Raw genomic sequence first — 21,505 nt, 5'->3', positions numbered from 1 at the left:
CCATCCGAAGTTGGTAAAATGAGCACCCAGCTTGCTGGGGGGTGGGGAAGGCAATGGCAAGCCACTCTGCAAAAAGTCTGCCGTGAAAGCAGTGTCACCCCAGAGTGGGAAATGACTGGTGCTTGCACAGGGGACCTTTCCTTGGCCCTGGCCCTAATTTCTCCTTTTATTTGTTAGCCGACCGATGGTCTTAAGCTCAATATGAAACAAGACAGTAAATAGAAAGCAAATTACAAATTTAAAACAGACGAGAGGGATAACTAATAATCATAATCACAAGACATTCCATAACTAACATTATAAAATTAGAGTTAAAATCGTAGTACATGCTCGTTTTAGAGCACTATTGACAAATATTTTGCCCCCGAGTGAGTGGTTTCAGGATCCACATCTGCCAGCAGTAGGGTTGTGTCACCCAAGATTCCGCAGGAAGTTGATGTTTATGTAAGGGATAATCCAAAAGGGTCTGGGCACGAAGTCCACTGATGGCAGAATAACAAGGTGAGCTCTAGCCCTAATTTTGAAATTGGGGAAACATGCTACCTACTTGAAGAATGACTTACCTACAAGCTATAATTCCTGAGGGATGAGTTGTCCTGGAAACGATGTTCCAGTTCCCTTCCCCGCCCTCTAGCAGTTCTAGCAGCCCGGTTTCTCTGTGGTTTGTATGGGCCAGGCTTGCCATAAAATGCTTGTATCCAAAAATGCTAAATCCTTCCTGTCCATGCTGCTGTTTCATCTCTGGAGATCTCAGCTTTGCCATCTAGCTATCCTTGCTTGTGGAACACAGCATCCTCTGTGCTATCTTCCTGCCCGCCCCCCCACCCCGCCGTGATCTCATAGCTACATTTTCTAGTGTCACTAGTGGTTATGGTGTACATGAATGCCAACTTCCTTCTGCACTCTAGCTTAGCTAGCCCCCAGTGCATAACATCTGCATTCGCACCAAGAAGTCCACGTGTCCATCGCAAACTCGTTTTTCTAATCCGCTATCAAGAGTGTGCCCTGTGTGTTCTAGTCATACTTCATCATTGAACAAATCTCATTTACCATATAATAGCAGGCTACTCGTGGTGGCTCTAGGGCAGGGGTTTCGAACTCATTTTGTTATGAGGGCTGAATCTGACATAAATGAGAGCTTGGCGGGCCGGGCCTTGTGTGTACCTATTTAAGATTAGGTAGCAGATATAGAAACTTTATAAAGGACACAGACAAACGCAGCTTTTAAAACAACAAAACAAAACATACTTAAAACATTAGCACTCATTGATCTGAAAGGTGCTTTCTTTGTATTTCTCCCATGGGATGCAGGGAACTGGGCAAAGGAAGTTCTGGCTCTTTCCCTCCTTCCCCAGGGTACCAGGAGAGGCTTGGCTCAGTAGTCTGACTGAGAAAGCCTGGCAAAGCAAGCTCTGCGCTCCCCCTTCCTCCCCAAGGGAGGAGCCTCAGCCAATGGAGAAAATAGCTCTGTAGCTCCTGTGCAATTGAGCAAGCCTTGCAAAACAAGCTGTTATGCAGAAGGAAGCAAGAGAGAGGGGAAAGGAAGCAGATGACAGCCAGTTGCTTGGGGCTTGATAGCTTTCCAGGGGCCTGATTTGGCCCCTGGACTGCATGTTTGACACCCCTGCTCTAGGGTTTTTCCAAGGCAAGGGATGTTTGCCATTGCCTGTCCATTGCACAGCACCTTGGCCCTGCTTGGTGGTCTTCATCCAAATTCTACCCAGAGCTTGTCCCTGCTTAGCTTCTGAGATCTGACAAGATCCAGCTGGCCTGGGCTATCCAGGACAGGGCTTGAACAAATTACTTCCTTTCCAAAGGCCGATTCCCTCTTAGAATGGTGTCTTCCTCCTTCACGGCAGCAGCTATCAATCGGTGGTTAAAGGCATTGGGCTAGGACTAAGGATTCCTAGGTACAGGGCAGGGGTGGCCAAACCGGCTCTTTCACACACATTGTGTGGCTCTCAAAGCCCCCATTGCTCTGCCGGCCAGCTTGGAGAAAGCATTTGTCTCTTTAAATCACTTCGCCAAGCCAGCCAGCAGCTTTGAGAATGCACTGAAAGTTAAACTTGCTTTCTTTCTACCTCTCTCTCCATCTGCCTGCCTGCCTTCCTTCCTTCCGGCTCTCAAACATCTGACATTCATGTCTCGTAACTCTCAAACATCTGACGTGTATTCAATGTGGCTCTTATGTTAAGCAAGTTTGGCCACCCCTGGTACAGGGCTTTTTTTGAGCAGGAATGCACAGGAAAGCAGTTCCACTGGCTTGGTTTCAGGCAGTGTGGCCTAATATGCAAATGAGTTCCTGCTGGGCTTTTTCTACCAATAAAGCCCTGCTATTCAGTGGAGACCTCATGCATGCACACAAAACCTTAGACCCAGAATTAAACTTCGTTGGTCTGAGACATCCCACTGGACTCCATATTAGAGGGATGGGCAGGGCTTTTTTTGAGCAGGAACGGAGTTCCGGATGGCTTGGAGTTAGGGGATGTGGCCTAATATGCAAATGAATTCCTGCTGGGCTTTTTATACGAAAAGCCCAGTGTGAAACAATGGTGATGCCAGGGGTGTGGTCTAATGGCCTAAGCCAATTTGGTGTAGTGGTTAAGTAACTCTTATCTGGGAGAACCAGGTTTGATTCCCCACTCCTGCACTTGCAGCTGCTGGAATGGCCTTGGGTCAGCCATAGCTATTGCAGGAGTTGTCCTTGAAAGGGCAGCTTCTGGGAGAGCTCTCTCAGCCCCACCCACCTCACAGGGTGTCTGTTGTGGGAAGAGAAGACATAGGAGATTGTAAGCCACTTTGAATCTGATTCAGGGAGAAGTGCTGGGTATAAATCTGCAGTTCTTCTAATGTGCAAATGAGTTCCTGCTGGGCTTTCTCTTTAAAAAAAGCAGCCATGGGAATGGGAGTTTTTGTATTTGAGAGCCAGCCTGATGCAGCGGTTAGAGCAGCAGACGGGGGTCTTGGAGGCCTGAGTTCAAATCCTCGCTATTGACACCAGGATCGTCAGGTGACCCTAGGCCAGTCATTTCCCACCAGCCCAGCCTAACTCATGACCGCTAAGAGGGATAAAATGAGGAAGACATTTTGAGCTGCTTGTAGGAACACTGGGATGAATGAGTACAGGACAGATTCTCCCTGTCTCCAAGCTGGCCTTAAGGGGATGAGCCTGTTTTCCAAAAACCAGGAGCTTGTTACAGCAATCACACGCCTACGACTGTCACCCTTGGGGCATTGTGAAATACACTCGATTCGCCTCTGTGCTTCCGCAGGCACTTCTGCTTTCATAACTTTTGTTTATGCCTTTTTTCCTTTCATCTAAAATTTGTGTCATTGGCTCTTAAATGTTGTTGTGTGTGTGTGAGGGGAGAGAATGCAGTGCGTTGTTGCTAACCTGGCTCCTTTCACTTTTCCGCAAGATTCGTCTCCGGGACTTCACGGAGCTGCGGCTCCTTCAGCAAGCTAACGCAAAGAACAATTTACAGATGACGCAAGCAGGAAGAACTGAGCGCTGCCACTTTGCATACATCCAGCGTCTCATTTAAACTGGGCTATCGATGGCTACAAATCTAATCTTAACACACCAGAGATCCATAGCCCACAAAAGCATTGCAACACCACACATGTTAACAGCTGTATTTTGATTTATTTTCTTCATTGATACTGGGCCATCGTCCCCTGGCAAGGACCCAAAGCAGCTTGCAGTGTTCCTATTGCCTGCATTTTATCCTCACAACCCTGTGAGGTAGGTTAGGCTGAGTATGTGGCCAGTCTAAGGTCACCCAAGCAAACTTCTATGATATAAGTGATGATGATGATGATGATACTGGATTTATATCCCGCCCTCCACTCCATATCTCAAAAGTCTCAGAGTGGCTCACAATCTCCTTTATCTTCCTCCCCTACAACAGACACCCTGTGAGGTGGGTGGGGCTGAGAGAGCTCTCCCAGAAGCTGTCCTTTCAAGGACAACTCCTACAAGAGCTAAGGGTGAACCAAGGCCATTCCAGTAGCTGCAAATGGAAGAGTGGGGAATCAAACCCTGTGAGGTGGGTGGGGCTGAGAGGGCTCTCACAGCAGCTGCCCTTTCAAGGACAATTCCTACAAGAGCTATGACTGACCCAAGGCCATTCCAGCAGCTGCAAATGGAAGAGTGGGGAATCAAACCCTGTGAGGTGGGTGGGGCTGGAGAGGGCTCTCACCGCAGCTGCCCTTTCAAGGACAACCTCTGCCAGAGCTATGGCTGACCCAAGGCCATTCCAGCAGCTGCAAGTGGAGGAGTGGGGAATCAAACCCAGTTCTCCCAGAGAAGAGTCCGCACACTTAACCACTACACCAAACTGGCTCTCATTGGATTTGGATTTGGAAATTAGACAATAATTCTAGGAAAAGAGGAAGAACTAACATGAGATGGATTCAGGTTGGGTAGCCGTGTTGATCTGAAGCAATGGAATAAAAGTTTGTGACAAGTGGCACCTTGAAGACCAACAAAGTTTAATTCTGGGTATTAAGCTGCTTGCACACGACTTCGCAAAGAAAATTCTGTTGCTTCAGACCAACATGGCTACCCCACCTGAGTCTACCTCACGGGGTTGTTGTGACAATAAAATGGAAGGGAGAACCATGTATCGCCACCCTGACCATATTAGAGGGATGGGAGTTTTTGTATTTGAGGCAGCGTGGTGCAGTGGTTAGAGTGGCATTTTATAAATAATGCTGTGCATTTTAATAACTAATGTTGTAATTGCCCTGAGCCCATTCGACACTGGAAATCTGAGACACGATTATATGTTATTTGCTTGCCCGTGCCATTTTAAATCAGACCTCTGCTCTGTGACTAGGCCTGCCCTGAAGACATGCAAACGTACGAGTTTGTTTTTCCCCTCCTGTCTGAAGAGGAGTTATGCAAATCTTGAAATTTTGCACACTCAGCATTAGTCTGCATATAGCCTGCGGCATAGAATCAAAGAGTTGGAAGGTACCTCCAGGGTCATCTAGTCCAACCCCTTGCACAGTGCAGGAAACTCACAAATACCTCCCCCTAAATTCACAGGACCTTCATTGCTGTCAGGTGACCATCCAGCCTCTGTTTAAAAACCTCCAAGGAAGGAGAGCCCACCACCTCCCGAGGAAGCCTGTTCCACTGAGGAATTGCTCTAACGGTCAGGAAGTTCTTTCTAATGTCGAGCCGGAAACTCTTTTAATTTCAACCTTTTGGTTCGAGTCCTACCTTCTGGGGCTACAGAAAACAATTCTGCACCATCCTCTATATGACAGCCCTTCAAGTACTTGAAGATGGTGATGCTATCACCTCTCAGCCTCCTCCTCTCCAGGCTAAATATGCCCAGCTCCTTCAACCTTTCCTCATAGGACTTGGTCTCCAGACCCTTCACCATCTTCATCGCCCTCCTCTGGACCCGTTCCAGCTTGTCTATATCCTTCTTAAAATGTGGTGCCCAAAGTGATAATGTGAACCTTCCAAGGGGCATCTCCAAGGGGCGGCAAACACGGAATATCAGAAGGGACTGCCATCACATGTGAAGAAATAGCCTCCCTTGTCTTCTTCTAACCAGGGCCACATTATGACTTTTGTGGGCACTTTTGCCTTCACGGGCCCTGCCCCCTTCCAGTTCAGTGTAGTGTTTAAGAGTGGCAGACTCTGATCTGGAGAACCCGGTTTGATTCCCCACACCTTCACATGCAGCTGCTGGGGTGACTTTGGGTCAGTGTCAGTTCTCTCAGAGCCATTCTGCTCAGGAGCAGTTTCTGTCAGAGCTCTCTCAGCCCCACCTACCTCACAGGCAATATTCCCTCAAAGCTGTGGAATCTTGGGAGCAAAAACTCAACTTTGTGGACTACTGGCATTAAAATTGTGAACTACTGCATAAATTAGCTTGCTCTGGGGCAAGGATAGCCAAACTTGCTTAATGTAAGAGCTACACAGAATAAACATCAGATATTTGAGAGCTGTAAGGCATGAACATCAGATGTTTGAGGGCAGGCAGGAAGGAAGGAAAATAGATGGGGGAGGAAGGAGGGAAAATAAATCAACTGTAAATGTATTCTCCAAGCTGCTTGCTGGCTTGGCTTGGAGAATTGATTTAAAGAGAGAAATACTTTCTGCAAGCTGGTCAACAGGGCAGTGGGGCCTTTGAGAGTCACACAATATGTGTGAAAAAGCCACAGTTTGGCCACCCCTGCTCTGGGGCAACTTTTCCTGAGCTAAGACAAAAACGTGTGAGCCAGAGGCTATAAAACTGTGAGCTAGCTCACACTAACTCTACTTAGAGAGGACACCGCTCACAGGGTGTCTGTTATGAGGAGGGGAAGGGAAAGGAGATTGTAAGCTGCTCTTGGAGTCTGAGTGAAGGGCAGGGTATAAATCCAATTTCTATTTCTCTTCCTCCTTCATTAAAAATATTTAAAATAATTGTGGATATAACTTTAAATACTTCAACTCTTTTTTTTTTTGCCTCACTTTAGGCAAAATTTAAGAGATTTTCATGAGCCCCAGCACATTTGTTTCTGAGGTTAGAAAAAAAAATTAAAACATTGTCTTTGACCTTAAAAGTTTATTTCTTCCTGCTGATTTTAACTGGAATTAAAACATTTTTGTGGGACCCTAAAAGTATTATGGACTCAAATGCTAATAAAGGTTTCAGTATCAGCAAAATGGATTCTAGGCACTGTGCCTAATGGACAAGTCAGTCCTGCATCAAGTTTAGGAGTCCTGATGATGGAATTATTTCAGAATGGTCCTGCCAACCATCCTGCAAAGCCAGTAGCCACAGTTTATCACAGGGGTCTCAAACATGCAGCCTGAGGGCCGAATTCAGGCCCCTGGAGGAATCCTATCAGGCCCCCAAACAACTGGCTCTTGTCTGCTTCCTTCTCCTTCTCTTGCTTCCTTTTGCATCTCAACTTGCTTTTGCAAGGCTTGCTCAATCGCACAGGAGCTACAGAGCAAAACCTCTATTTTCTCCATTGGCTGAGGCTCCGCCCTTGGGCGGAGGCAGAGGATGTTTTTCCAGGGTCTCTCAATCGCACAGCAGAGCTACTGAGCCAAGCCTCTCTTCCTTCTATTGGCTGAGCCGCCCCCCCAGTCCCCTGGGGAAGGAAGGAAAGAGCCAGAGCTTTCTTTGCCCAATTTCCTGGATCCCATGGGAGAAACACAAAGAAAGCACCTTTAAGACCAACAAGTGCTAATGTTTTAAGCATGTTTTATTTTGTTTCATTTAAAAAATATATATTTTTTAAAAAGTTTGTGTGTCCTTTAAAAAGTTTGTACCTCTGCTACCTAATCTTAAATAGGTACACACAAGGCCCCGCCCAACACTGTCTGACAGGGTCTCATTTGTGTCATTTCCGGCCCTCATAACAAACAAGTTTGACACCACTGGTTTATCAAATGGGAAACCAAAGCTAGCAAGTGACTGAAGAAGATGATATTGGATTTATATCCCTCCCTCCACTCCGAATCTCAGTCTCAGAGCGGATCACAATCTCCTTTATCTTCCTCCCCCACAACACCCTGTGAGGTGGGTTGGCTGAGAGGACTCTCACAGCAGCTGCCCTTTCAAGGACAACTCTGCGAGAGCTATGGCTGACCCAAGAGCCCCGTGGCACAGAGTGGTAAAGCTGCAGTATTGCAGTCGGAGCCCTCTGCTCAGGACGTGAGTTCAATCCCAGCGAAAGCTGGTTCAGGTAGCTGGCTCCAGGTTGACTCAGCCTTCCATCCTTCCAAGGTCAGTCAAATGAGTCCCCAGCTTGCTGGGGGGTGGGGAGTGTAGATGAATGGGGAAGGCAATGGCAAACCACCCCGCAAAAAGTCTGCCGTGAAAACGTTGTGAAAGCAACGTCACCCCAGAATCAAAAACGACTGGTGCTTGCACAGGGGACTACCTTTACCTGTACAACAAAGGATATACATAAAATCAATACAAACAGTTGCAACCAATGTTTTTTAGTTTTTTTAGTTTAGTTTATTTATGATTTATATCCCGCCCTTCCCACAAGTGGCTCAGGGCGGCTGTTCCCTCTAAGCTGCAGTCTTGTGAGCAAAAATTCTACTTTGTGAGCTACTGGCATTAAAGATGTGAGCACAACAAGCTCTGGGACCATTTTTTCTGAGCTAAGACAAAAATGTGTGAGCTGGAAGCTAAAAAACTGTGAAATAGCTCACGCTAACTCAGCTTAGATGGAACACTGGTTGCAACCCAATGTTTAAAATGTAAAAGTCGCAGCCTTATCTGTGGATGACCAATGGCTGCAAAAAGTGCCCGATGATTTGCATGCCTGGGTGGGGATTTCCGAGGAAGGCCTGCAAATGCCCAATGACCGCCTCATCCCGGTCAATGCTGAGCTCTAGGCGATGTACAACAAAAGGCACACATAAAATCAATGAAACCAGTTGCAACCAATGTTCCCTCTAAGCTGCAGAGTCTTGTGAGCAAAAATTCTACTTTGTGAGCTACTGGCATGAAAGCTGTGAGCTGCTGCATCAATTAGCGTGCCCTGGGGCCATTTCCCCCCTGAGGTAAGACAAAAATGTGTGAGCTGGCTCCCGCTAACTCAGCTTAGAGGGAACACTGGTTGCAACCCAATGTTTAACATTTGAAGCAGTTGCACCCTTATCTGTGGATGACGAATGGCTGCAAAAAGTGCGGGAGGATTTGCATTCCTGGGTGGGGATTTTCGAGCAAGGCCTGCGAAAGCACGACGACCGCAGCCACCCCCCTTTTCCCTGCATGCCCCAGCCTGAATGGGCGGGCCTGCCCTTTATTGCGGCTGAGCCCCGCCCTTTCTGCCTCCAGCCAATGGCGCGCCAGACTCCGAGTGGCGGGGCGGGGCTTAAAGCGCAGCCTCGCTTTCATTCTCCTCGCCCCCCTCTCTTCTCCTGCCGCCATCGCGATAGCCTCCTGCTTCAGCCGCTAACGGGTCTACGCGCATCTCCTCCTCCGAGTCCCCCTTTGTCGGTGAGTGCTTCCCTCCCCCGGTTCGCTTTTCCTCAGGGGGACGCCGAGACCGTTACGAGGAAGGTCCTGAGGGGGCAGAACGACGGCGGAGAAAAGGGCCTTTTTCTTTTTTTTCCCCCCGAGGTGGGGGAGGAGAGAAGGGAGAGACGCTACACAAAATGGCGGCGGCTGCCCATAAAGAACGGGCGGGCCGCCTCACGCATGCGCCGCTGGGGGGAAAAAAAGCCCACCGCGGCGGCTCGCGAGGCGCAGTGCGCGTGTGCCAGAGGGGAGCGCGGGCGGTTGCTAACGCTTCGGGAAAGTCGGGCAGGGGAGCGGGATGCTTTGCAGCGTAGGTGTTGCGGGGGGTGGGGGGAAGGGGGTTGAGGGTTGAGCGCGCGCTCTGCCGCGCCTGCGCAACGGCCGGGAGCTGGGCGCGGGAGGCCAGCGGAGCGCTAACGCGCATGCCTGTAAATAGGGAGGGGGGTTCCACCCCCCGCCTGAAGAACGTGAGACCGCGCCGCGCTTGTCTTCCCGCATTCTGTTCAGGCCACGTGCTCGCGGCCATTTTATCCTGGGGGGGTGGATGGAAGGAGGCCTTCCTGACTTGCCAGCGGGTAGCGTTTCTCTCACTCCATCATTGCAGCCCTGTCCGCCGGAGCAGCCTGCAGAATTGTCTTTTTCCCGCCCGTTCTTGGATAATAAAACACTTAAAAAAATTCCGCTGTGCTGGGTTTAAAGGAAGCCCAACTCCTAATGGCTGATGCCTTCAGTAGATTGCAGTAATTTCATCCCCATTTTTTTTTTGAGAAATTCAAGATTTTGGTACGGCGGTGGCCGAACTTCCTTAACGTAAAAACCACAGAATAAATGTCAGACGTTTTAGAGCCAGAAAACATCGGTATCAGATGTTTGAGAGCCACGAGGAAGGAAGGCAAATAGAGGGAAATGGAAATAAAGTAACTTTAACTTGAAATGCGTTCTCCAGGCCAGGGATGGCCACATTTGCTTAACGTAAGAGTCACATAGAATAAACCTCAGATGTTTGAGAGCCACAAGACAGATGGAAGGAAGGCAAATGGATGGGGGAAGGAGGAGGGAGGGAGAAGTGGAAAGAAAGCAAATTTAAATGAATTTTCTAAGCCGCTGGCTTTGTTTGGAGAAATGCCAAGCTGATGAGGCAGTGGGGTCTTCAAGAGCCACAGGATGCGTGTGAAAGAGCCGCAATTTGGCCACCCCTGCTCCAGGCTGTTGGCTGGCTTGACTTGGAGAAGTGAGTTAAGAGCCAAATGCCTTCTCCAAACTGGCTGATGGGGCAGTGGGGGCTTCATCAGCCCCACAACATGTGTGAGAGCCCTGTGTGGTTCCTGAGCTGTAGTTCAGCCACCACTGTTTTAGTATTATGCTCCTGAACAACTTGCCTGGGTTGATAGGGACCAAATGCCAACTACACGGAGGAAATATTTCAGCGGAGTTTATTAGGCAGGCCGTTGCATGTCTAGCCGGATCATAAGGCACATTCACTTAGAAGGAAGTTTGACCGAGCATAGTAAGAGTTACAAGTGTGTGTACAGGATTACAGCTTTAATTCCTGTACACTTTGTGTATCTCACAGTTGCGGGGTTACTTAAATATTGTTGCCAGGAGCCACAAAGGTGAGATGCCAAGCCATGTAACCAATCAAGAAACTCTTGTGGCTTGGGTTACATAACATGGCGATTGTGATTATCACAGCTAGTTAAAATTGTATTGGTCCCAACTTAGCGGCATGTTCCCTAGAAGGCAGTTTCCCAGATGTATCCCTGCCCTTTCCCTGGCTGCTCCCTTGGTCAGACCTTTCCAAAGGGCTGTGGCAGAATTCACTCCCTGCCTGGTCATAACTCTAGGTTTTGTCATGAGTATAGGTGCCTAATCAAACAATGTCTCCCGGCTGCTTGTGGAAGGGTGAAGCAGTCCTACCCAGGATTATTGGGGGAGTAATGTCCGTCCTGCTTTACAAGCAGCTGCTGCAGAGCAGTAGGCATGGCCTGCAGGGTTGGCTAGAGATGCTGAGGGTTTCATGTCCCAGGAAGGCCATCTTTGCATTGCCTTGCAAATCCACAAAAATTGCAAGTCTGCAATTTTGCTTATGCTTGTCTGGAATTTTTTTTTTAAAAGGGAATATTGTAATCTAATCACCTTAAAAGTAATAGGTTTGGAGCACTACTAAAGGAAGAAGGCAAAAGAAGAGATTTTTATTTATTTTTTACCCGGAAGTAACGGGGGAACAATCCACCTCTCTGAAAAAGGTTCTTTTGTAACCTGATTGTGTACATGTTTACCCAGAAGTACCACTCCTTCAGAAGATATTGGGTCGTGACCAGGAGGGACCTGCAAAGATAAAATGTGTGTTAATAAAGCATTTTTGTTTCTTGGCTCTTTGTTTGCTGCTAGGAACGACTAGAGCTGCATCCAAGCTTTAAGGCTCCCCATGCACATGTAACTAGGAAAGCCACCGATTATAGTGAAATTTTCTTCCAAATATATGTCCATAGAAGCGGGGAGCCTGATAGTAAGCTACACAGACAACTATGAACAACCATTCACATTCTGTATGTCTCTGCCTTGGGGTGTCAGAGAATGTAAGCAGCATAAACCTGAAATAAATGGTGCTGCTGGGAAAAGAAAAGGCTCAAACATGAAAGTGAAACTATAGGTACATTTGTTATCCCTGTGTGGGTATGAGCATCTACAATGATTTATTTAAAAAGCGGTAGGTGCCTGTTGAAATTTAGCTGCAAGGGGGTGGGATTAGGCCCTGATCATGTGTGTGGCAGGGTAGGTTCTAATCAGTGACAACACAATAGAAGGATTATAAATTTGGCCTTACACCAGATTTACACACTGGTCCAATATGTTGGGGTAGAGTGAAGGAAACCTGATCACCAGCAGTGCTTTCAGATGGTCAAATGAGAGGTGAGGAATAATGGTGATCTGCGTGGCTGGGAGATTAAAATAGGGTGCTGTTTAGGATGCCTAAATTCAAACGAGCAATTCTTTGTCCACAGATTATTCCAAAATGGCATCGGATGAAGGAAAGCTCTTCATTGGAGGGCTCAGTTTTGACACCAATGAGCAGAATCTGGAGCAGTTGTTCTCTCCCTATGGAGACATTGCAGAAGGTGAGAAAAGGTGTCATCAGCCTCGTCTGTATCTCTAGGGTATCACAATGGCTGGCTTTGCCACATTTCAGTATCATGATACATGGCAAGGATGAAAGTTTTGGGATTGTGTGCATTGCTTAATTAAGCTAAGCACTACACACTTGCAGGAATATTATGGTTAAAAATGAATAATGCCAGAGTGAAAGGTCGATTCCATTATTACCCAAGAGAGGAGGCACTGTTGATAACTGGACATTCCTTAATTTGTTGGGCTGCTATACTTAATCAATTCTATATCGTAGTAAGCTGTGCCACTTTTTAAAAAACCATCTGTGCATACAAAACAATAATAAAGGGGAAGTTCAGATTTTCTTAACATGCAAGGGGCTTTTTTTGTTTTGTTTTTAGGGGAAGGACGGTGGCTCAGTGGTAGAGCATCTGCTTGGTAAGCAGAAGGTCCCAGGTTCAATCCCCAGCATCTCCAACTAAAAAGGGTCCAGGCAAGTAGGTGTGAAAAACCTCAGTTTGAGACCCTGGAGAGCTGCTGGCTAGTCTGAGTAGACAATACTGACTTTGATGGACCGAGGGTCTGATTCAATATAAGCCAGCTTCATATGTTCATAAAAATAAAAGAAACATTTGACTGACCTACATCTTGAAGTGTTAGTCCAGAAGTAGCGTAAACACAGTGTGAGACAGAAATAAACCATGTACAGTGCATGGTATGGCACCTGATTTCCCAGGGTTGTATTACTAGTTAATAAATACCCATCTTTTACTAGTCTTGGTTTTAGATTAATCTAAAGATGCAAAATACTGTTTCTTTTACAGTTCACTTAAATGTTACCCCTTTCATCAAATGCACCTATTCTTTAATAGCAGCACAGTCTGCTTAAGAGAGTTGCTTACTTGTTCTGCGCTGACTTTCATGTCCTCGTCTTTACCAGTTTGCTTTCACTTGCAGCGTTAATGTACTTCCTCACTGTAAGAGTCTTGAGTCAGTCCCATCAGCAGTGTTTTCCATTGTTTGCGTTTATTTAAAACAGGAGTCCCCAACTTTTTTGAGCCTGTGAGAATTCTTACAGTGTTGGGGCAGCCACAAAATGGCTTCCACAGGAGATGTAGCCAGACATCAAATGACTACCACAGCTTACCTTCAGTCACACAGTAAAGCTCCTTGTGCTGTGGTGGTAGCTGCTGCCAGAGCAGGTTTAAAAAAAAAAAAAAAAAAGCCTGCAGAGCCAATCAGATCTCCAGCGGTCATTCGGAAGCCTTGCTGGACAAAAGCCTCCCCTGTCCCTACCCCCTTTGTGAAAGAACTCGGTGGGTGTCAGGAAGGGTGTCAGTAGACACAGCTTTGGAGACCCCTGATTTAAAACATGATGCTGACCTCAGAGTAATTCCTGGCCCAGTAAAGACCAGATTATTGATATTCGTACTCCCAACTAGAATGGCAGCGAAAGCCACACTTTTCAGCACAGCAAATATAAAGGTGAGCAAAGTGTGAGTGGGGAAGAAATCATCTCTGCCTGGTGATTGACACTCAAAAGAAAGGCACCACGTTAATAGTTACAGGGCGGGTGTTGTGTGAATAAGGTGTGCCAACCTAGATGGTAGCGAGGGCTCCAGTAGCAAATCCGCATGTGGGGTTCTTATTGGGAGCAAAGTTCACTTGCGAGTGGGGCCACTGCTGCAGATGAGTATAGATTGTATAACAGCTCAGATACGCTTTAGGAAGCCTTCTTTTTAAAATCCTTATTGCTCTGTTGTATCTATTTGAGCCTCATTAGTATCTTACTGATTCTCCTCTGCAGTTCTTTCCACTTACCCATTGCTAATTCAAGCCTGTTGAAATTCCCACTTCTAAGACTAATATCATTTTGGATAATTAACTTTCTCAGTACCCACCTTTCATTCTAGCAGGGATGCAAAGTAGCAGACATCAGCCTCCTCTCTGGCATTTTATCCTCACAACAACCCTGTTATGTGGGTTAAGCTGAGTGTGTGACTGGCCCAAAGTCACCTAGCAAACTTCCATAGCGGAATAGAAATTCAAACCTGGGTCTCACAGAACCTAATCTGACATGCTATACACACTGCTCTAACCACATTGGCTCTCCCTAACAATATCTTCCAGTAAGTTTGGGCCTTCCATACATGTGAGTAACAATTTGAATATCAGCTCTGAGGGAATTGGAAGTATCTTTAGGGTTAATTCAGATAGCTTGCCAGATTTTGTAGAAGCTCAACTGATAAAACTCAAACCATATTTGCAGCTGGTTTTCTTCTTCCACTTTGCCACCTGCTTGGCATTCCCATCTCTTGATGTCCAGAACGGTGTCCATCCATGCAGCATGTCAAGCCAGACTTATGTAGATTGGAGCTGATGATTATTAAGCAGCGGCTAGCTTTCTCACCAAAGCACTCCTTCAGTTTGAAAGTGATCATTGAGTTTCAGAATGTACAGAAAGCAAATGTGACTGCATCCATTCATATGGTGGGAGACTGCCCCAGTACGTGAGCCAGTAGAAGCAGCTATTTACTAAGCAAGTGATTGGGAATAAATGTGCATAAGTAGTGATGCTCAGTTTTGCTAACTTGTGCAGCAGGCTACTCTTCTGCAGTATTAAATACTGATTAGTGAATCTTGTTGCTTGGATGATTCTGAAGATTAGAGATCCAAAATCGGTGCTACTTCTGATGCCTGTATCAAGATATTCATGTGCTCCTGATTATAGTTGAAATGTCTGGCTGATACCTTGTTCATTTTTCCCACCCGCAGTGGTTGTAGTGAAAGACCGGGAAACCCAGCGGTCCAGGGGCTTTGGTTTTATAACCTATTGCCGTCCTGAGGATGCTAAGGATGCCATGAGGGCCATGAATGGAGAGGTGAGTGGGAGCTCCCTCTCCCTTCTGCAGTGATGTTCACAAACTTGCTTCTGTTTGTTCCTTCCCTTCACAGCAGTACCATAACAGACCTGGTCAAGTTTCCAAAATGGGGTCCTGTGTTGCACCTGCCCCCATGCCCTTTATTGGTGATATCACATCATTTATAATCCAAGGGCATTTCCTTGCACCTTTATTCTCTGTGTTTGCTGAAGAGTGGACTTTTATCTAAGCTTCCCTGTGCTTTTCTGAATCTGGAAGAGGCAAGCCAAGCAGGACTGTTAAGAGCATAAGAGAAGCCATGTTGGATCAGGCCAATGGCCCATCCAGTCCAACACTCGTCACACAGTGGCCAAAAAACCCAGGTGCCATCAGGAGGTCCCACTGTGCTCCCCCCCCCCCCCCAAAGCACCAAGAATACAGATCATCACTGTCCCAGACAATAGGCTGTGGCTAATAGCCACTGGTGGATTTCTGTTCCAAAAGCTTATCCAATCCATCCTGTGGCAGTGAATTCCACATAATCACCCTTTGGGTAAAGAAATATTTCCTTTTATCCGTTCTAATCCCAACTGCTCAGCAATTTCATTGAATGCCCATAAGTTCTCATATTGTGAGAAAGGAAGAAAAGGACTTCTTTCTCTACCTTCTCTGTCTTATGCGTAATCTTGTAAACCTCTGTCATGTCACCCCCTCAGTCTACATTTCTCCATGCTAAAGAGCCCCAAGCGTTTTAACCTCTCTTCATAGGGAAAGTGTTCCAACCCTTTAATCATTCTAGTTGCCCTTTTCTGCACTGCCTCCGATGCAAGTCTTGAGGGCCCAGCTAGATGCGATGGCTTCCCTGAATCCACCATGGGGAGCGAAGCCTCTGCCATTTTAATGGTGAAATTCCCTTTGTTCACAGGGGCCCAAGCCCTGATCAGTACTGGGTGGAGGGTGGAGCTGCTGCCATTTCCCCTCCATTGTTTTCAAAAACAAAAAAACTCCAGCCTGGGTAGAGAGCCCTCTCTCTGTTGATACCACAGTGCCAGTCATGACAGCCGTTGTAAACCGAAAATTTCATCCCAAAATGGCAGAGGCATCCCCATGGTAGACTTGAGAGTGCCCTTTTATCTAATTGGGCATTTTGTTTTCCTTTTCACAAAAGCATGTTCCTTTAGGCTGACCACCCTGTATGTTACCATTGCTTGGGGCCAGTGTAGCCTATAAACAGGTGGCCAACGGTAGTTCTCCAGATGTTTTTTGCCTACAACTCCCATCAGCCCCAGCCATTGGCCATGCTGACTGTGGCTGATGGGAGTTGTAGGCAGAAAACATCTGGAGAACTACCATTGGCCACCCCTGCTATAAAACATCCAGAAGCTTAGGTTTGCTAGTGGAAGTCAAATGTAAATAGAGGCTACCTATATAAAGTAGAACATAAGCAGAGCCCTGCTGAATTGGACCAGTGGTCCATCTAGTCCAGCATAATTTCACACAGCGGCCAACCAATTCCTCCAGAGGGCCAAAACCAGGACTGAGGCCTTTCCTTAATGTTGCCTCCTGGCTCTGGGAGCACAGCTCAGTGCCTCTGCATGTGGAGGTTCTTCTCAGTTGCCATGGCTAATAGCCACTGTTAGACCTGGCCTCCATCAATCTAATCCCCCTTTAAAGCTGTTTATTCCTGTGACTGTCACTATATTCTCTGGCACCAAATTCCACATTTAATCCCTTTGTGTGTAAAGAAATATTTTCTTTTGTCCATCTTGAATCAACCAGCCATCAGCTTCATTTGGTGCCGTTGAGTTCTAGCCTATTGAGAGAGAAGAATTGCTCTTCGTCAACTCTCGTGACTCCATGCATAACTCTCTCATGTCTCTCTTAGTCCGCTGTTTTTTGAACTGCAAAGTCCCGGACTCTTAAACCTTTTCTCATACCTAATCATTGTGGTTGCCCTCCTCTGCACTCTTTCTAGTTCTGTGATGTCTCTTGTGAGATGGTGACCAGAACTGTGTACAGCATTCCAAATGAGGCTGCACAATAGACCTTTACAAGGGTATTATAATACTGGCTGTTTTAATGGGAAAAGCACATCAGCTTACTTTTTCCCCCTTGGGGAAAGCAGCCCCCTGCTGAAGCTTGTTGCATACTCAGGACTTATGAATGTATTTGAGGAGGCCCAGTCTGCTTACCTGGTTCAATGTGATTGAAGCTTTTTTGGAATGTAATGTCTGGCCTCCGAAGAACCTGTAGGGCCATATAGCAAAGCCAGAGTTGGAGAACACTTCCGCAGCTGTATCTGTATTTCTTAAAGCAGTTATATTCTGTGGCGAAAGGCTGTTTATAACATAGTGCATAATTAAAAGCATGTGTAAAATAAAACCTCAGTTCACCTCCAACATAATAAAATGCCTGTAACGTAAATTTTGTGAGGATTTCCTGTGAGTGAAATGGCCTCACAATGCTTCTTGGAAACTTCTAAAGTTGGTGCCCAGTTTGCCTCAGGGAGGCCCATTCCACGAAGCATGGATAACTACAGATAAAGTGTGTGCCTACCTGAATGCCATGCAGGCCATCTTTAGTGAGGGAACAGTTCCCAGGGGATGGCAAACTGAAGCCTATATTCTCTGTTGAGAAGCATTCAACAGAGCTGAAATTGTCCTGCTTTGTAATATCAGAGTCCAATTGAAAAGTATCCTTAAAAGTAAAAGGAAAACAGAGACTGATTCCCCACTAGCCTTATGCCGCTCTCACACTCCTCAGTGGGGAGCCCGCCCGATTTCACACTATCTGCCCCAGGGCTGTGCAACTAGCTTCAGCTTTTTCATGCAGCAAACAAACTGGTTCTTAGAGGTTTCTGTTTGCTGCGCGGAAAAGCCGAAGCTAGTTGCAGCCCCTGGGCAGATAGTGTGAAATCGAATGGAAGCCCCGCTGAGAAGAGGAGTGTGCAAGCAGCGTAAGGCGAGTGGGAAATCAGTCAGGGTGTTTTGTGGTTAGATTTCCTTTTGGAAATTGGGGGGGGGGGTATGATAATTATGCTAGAAGCACTAGCTTTGACTTTTCTCTTTCCAAGTCTGTGGATGGCCGTCAGATCAGGGTTGACCAGGCTGGAAAATCATCCCGTGGCTCTTCTGGAGGCAGAGGCCGTGGACGTGGATTCTCCAGAGGTGAGTTTGCGTCCGGCACTTGCCCTTCAGTGTTCATTGCTGAGCTGCACGGGAGTAGCGAGGCTTATTAAACCCTTGCGGCTTTATTCCAGGAGGTGGAGGATATGGAGGTGGCCGTTACGACAACAGGAGCGGCGGCTATGGTGGATCGAGAGACTATTATGGCAGCAGGTAAGCCCACCTGGTGGAATCTACAGCCCCTCTCAGTTTGGGTAGGTGGGGACTGCTAAAAAATTGCACATTGTTTGCAGAGACCAGACATTGCCATTGTAAAAAAAAAAAAAAATGTAGCGCAAGTGTGATATTGGGGGGGGGGGGGTGCTGCTCAATTCAGCAAAGCCATTTTTGCCATTTGTTGATTTGGGAAAAAAAAGTGTTGGTCATGCTTTGTTTTAAGCATTTTCTTTGTTGCCTTGAAACTTCTGTTGAATTTCAGCCTTCCCTAGAGGGGAGGGTGTACGGAGGGGGAGTTGTATTTCAGCTGAGTGTGCTTGAGGTGTGCTCAGCCATCTCCTGCTGCTCTTGTTCCTCCGGAGGAGGAATCCCAGCAATAATCTCTGCTAACTGATTTGTGGGAAGAGTGATCTGTTTCTCCTGTTGCTGCTGACCTCCACTCATTCTCTTATGATGCTCCTGTGGTCCCCTGTTCCCCACAAGCAGCATTGCAGGGAGGTTAGTTTCACCGGGGAGCAGAGAAATTCCATTACCGAAAGACATTTCTGTTAACAGAAATTAACATCCTTTGTGTTGGAAGTGTGCTAGATTTTTACCGGGGGGGGGGGGGGGAGCACTAGATTATAGTGCTGCTGTAGATCCCTTATCCTCAGTTGCTGGGAAGCAGTGTTTGCTCTTGTTTCTCTCTGGCCCTGAATTATGTGTGAACTCTGTAGGCATTGTCTAGGGAGATAACTAATCTCATCGTTCTCCATCAGTGGAGCGTGATATTCCTTCCACTGGAGCACATTCCTTCCAGCGGTGCTCCAAAGGCAAGGCCGTTCAGGTATTTCTGAACATGGCCCCTCTGGTGAGAAGCACACCCCTGGAATATGTACTGGGTGAAAAGTTGTGCATGGTTTTTCAGGCTACAGGTAGCACTTCAAAAGTTCCCTGTTAATTTGCTTGAGGTGAAGATGTACAAAGCTTCCTTGAAAACCAGCAGCTCCTGTCATTTCTGTTACCTCGGCCAAACTTGTATACATTTTCGTGGTGCTCACTCGGCTGCAGCTGGAAGACGGCTGTAGCTTGTAATAAGTCTGCATCAGAAAACTTGGTTGCTAGTTGGACTAGACTCTTATTACATTGGTGCTTAAGAAACCAGGGGTAAGCTGACGTGAATTTCTGCATAGCCCTTGCAACACTGACAAATACTTCCAAGAAACAGGGGCATAATCGCTGCTCTTCCATTTTAAACCATGGTTAATATGGAGTACAGAGGCCGAACACTTTCCCCCAGAAGTGATATAGCTAGGAGCAGAGCCTAGTTTTTCATGTTTAGCCTTTTCACAGTCTTGCTGATAAGACAGAGGTGATGAAATAGTTGTAATAACAGGAAGTGGCTTGTATTTTAAAAAAAACCCAGAATTATGTTCTACCTGCTGAGGTTCTGTGTACAGCCTTTTGCATATGCTAAGGAAACTCTGGACCTCAGCAACAGCCTAAACCAATCTTCTGTGCTTTTGCTGTAGGAATCAGGGAGGCTATGGAGACCGTTACTCTGGGGGCTCCTACAGAGACAACTACGATAACTAGGTATGTGTGTGCATTGGGGTAGGCCCAGCGGGTATAATTGTCATCCATTCCTGGTCCTGTGGCAGCTACGTGAAGCATAGTGCTCAGAGCCTCTAACCCACCTGGTTTTAACTTTGCCAGAAGGTTTCCCTCCTCATCCGTATGCTATCAGTGCATGTAGTGAGTTAGCCCGCTGCCTGAATAAAGCCAAGTCCAGACAGTTACAACCCATCTGCCGACTTTTTTTTAAAGGGATACTGTTGGGCCAGCCTATAAAATTCATGACCGCAGCTTTTTATGCACGGGAAACTTTCTCCGAACCGTAAGTTTGTGGGAATTCAACCTCCGCGTTCCTAATAGGGTTGTGCTTTTTAAAAAAAAAAACCCAGGTGCAGATGTTTACTCTGCAACAGTGCCCTAAAGGAAGAACAAAAGCCAAGAAGCGAAGTCTTGGTATTCAGAATCATGTTTTGTTTTTTCGTTGTGTGGTGTTTTTCCCCCCACTCCTGTTCAGATTATTAGTAAGACAGCAGCATTTCTAAGGCTGAAAACTAAGTTTGCCCTGGGCAAGGGAGGAGGGAGACATTAGTTGAAAATGCTATCCGTGTTCTTCAGCATGCTTTACGATTTGTACCTGCTTCTTGTCCTCAGCTTACACCGAGCATAAATCCTTCCTGAATCAAGATCGTCCTTCCAATGGCCGTATTTATAAAGATTTTTGGAGCTTCGCTGAATCTTGTTTAGTTCTCTACTTGTATTTTCTCTCTCTCTCCCGCCCCCCTGCCCTTCCCTTTTTTGTAGTCTTATCACACACAGCTTCTGCTACAAGATGGCCTGTTAGAGCTTTCTGGAGGAAAACGTTTTAATTTGCCTTTTTTTTTTCTTTTCTTTTTTTTTTACAGGTGTGTTTCAGCATTTTTTTAAAATAACCTTTTATTAGTTTTTTTTTCTCCCCTCCACATCTCCAGATTTCTTTTAACGAGCAAAGATTGGGGCCCCAGCCTATGTTTTGCCTATAACCCCCCCCCTCGCCCTGAGTCTGAGCAAGGTGTAAAAGATTCTCCTTGTTTTTATAAATGCATTGATAACCTTGTAGTTTTGTAAAAGTCCTATGGTGTAGCAAGGAAGGGGTACGGTGGAAGGCAGACCCCCTTGATTGTAAAGGGAGACTCGTGTGTTTGATCTTCAGAAATCAGAATTTATACTGTATGATGTACCTAGAACCGAAGCTTGCGGAAACCAGCAAGTTGTTCTTGAAAGAAAAGACAACAAAAAAACCCCCCGTTTGTTTATATTTTTTTTTAAACTGGAAGACACACATGTAACTCGATATTGTACTAAAAGTGGTTAAGGAATTCCTGTATTCAGTTCTTTGGCTTCACGAAGCCTATTAAATACCCTTCTGAAAATGACTTCTGTTCTCGCCGTTTTAACACTCCGACGTGTTGGTTTCGTGGCACAAACGCAAGGCCACAAAAGATGGTCACATAAATGATGAGCGTGGATCTCTTGGATGGCAGGCACCAGTTCTAGCCCATGGTTCAAACCCTTGTATTTGAGGGGGTCTCTTTGGCGCTGACTGGTTCACTGCAGGCATTGCCGAGGGTTCTGGAGAACTCATAGTGCAGGCTGCTTGGTTGTTCAC

General features: G+C 46.5%; 1 protein-coding gene across 3 annotated transcripts; it reads left to right on the top strand.

Moving 5' to 3' along the window:
* The first annotated feature begins 8,826 nt into the window (after nucleotides 1-8,826).
* Nucleotides 8,827-21,272, top strand: LOC132581903 (cold-inducible RNA-binding protein-like). 3 transcript variants are annotated; one of them, XM_060253356.1, is made up of 7 exons: nucleotides 8,827-8,971; nucleotides 12,002-12,115; nucleotides 14,880-14,986; nucleotides 18,039-18,132; nucleotides 18,225-18,303; nucleotides 19,818-19,881; nucleotides 20,512-21,272. In XM_060253356.1, the coding sequence occupies exons 2-6, from the start codon at nucleotides 12,013-12,015 to the stop codon at nucleotides 19,879-19,881; spliced, it is 447 nt and encodes a 148-aa protein (XP_060109339.1). In that variant the 5' UTR covers nucleotides 8,827-8,971; nucleotides 12,002-12,012; the 3' UTR covers nucleotides 20,512-21,272. The 3 variants fall into 3 exon arrangements, with proteins under 3 accessions (XP_060109339.1, XP_060109338.1, XP_060109341.1); XM_060253355.1 differs by having other exon boundaries at nucleotides 8,832-8,975; XM_060253358.1 differs by lacking the exon at nucleotides 19,818-19,881 and having other exon boundaries at nucleotides 8,832-8,975.
* The last annotated feature ends 233 nt before the right edge of the window (nucleotides 21,273-21,505 follow it).

This window comes from Heteronotia binoei, chromosome 13 (genome assembly GCF_032191835.1).
Source record: "Heteronotia binoei isolate CCM8104 ecotype False Entrance Well chromosome 13, APGP_CSIRO_Hbin_v1, whole genome shotgun sequence".
Taxonomy (NCBI): domain Eukaryota; kingdom Metazoa; phylum Chordata; class Lepidosauria; order Squamata; family Gekkonidae; genus Heteronotia; species Heteronotia binoei.
Note: the sequence above shows the minus strand (reverse complement) of the source record. Positions and strands in the feature narration are given on the sequence as shown.

What these genes read in the sequence shown, in the direction of transcription:
- LOC132581903 (XM_060253356.1), top strand. Translation starts at nt 12,013, where the DNA reads ATGGCATCGGATGAAGGAAAGCTCTTCATTGGAGGGCTCAGTTTTGAC. An exon ending in CTATGGAGACATTGCAGAAG is followed by an intron (nt 12,116 to 14,879) that starts GTGAGAAAAGGT and finishes TCCCACCCGCAG; the next exon opens with TGGTTGTAGTGAAAGACCGG. An exon ending in TGAGGGCCATGAATGGAGAG is followed by an intron (nt 14,987 to 18,038) that starts GTGAGTGGGAGC and finishes TCTCTTTCCAAG; the next exon opens with TCTGTGGATGGCCGTCAGAT.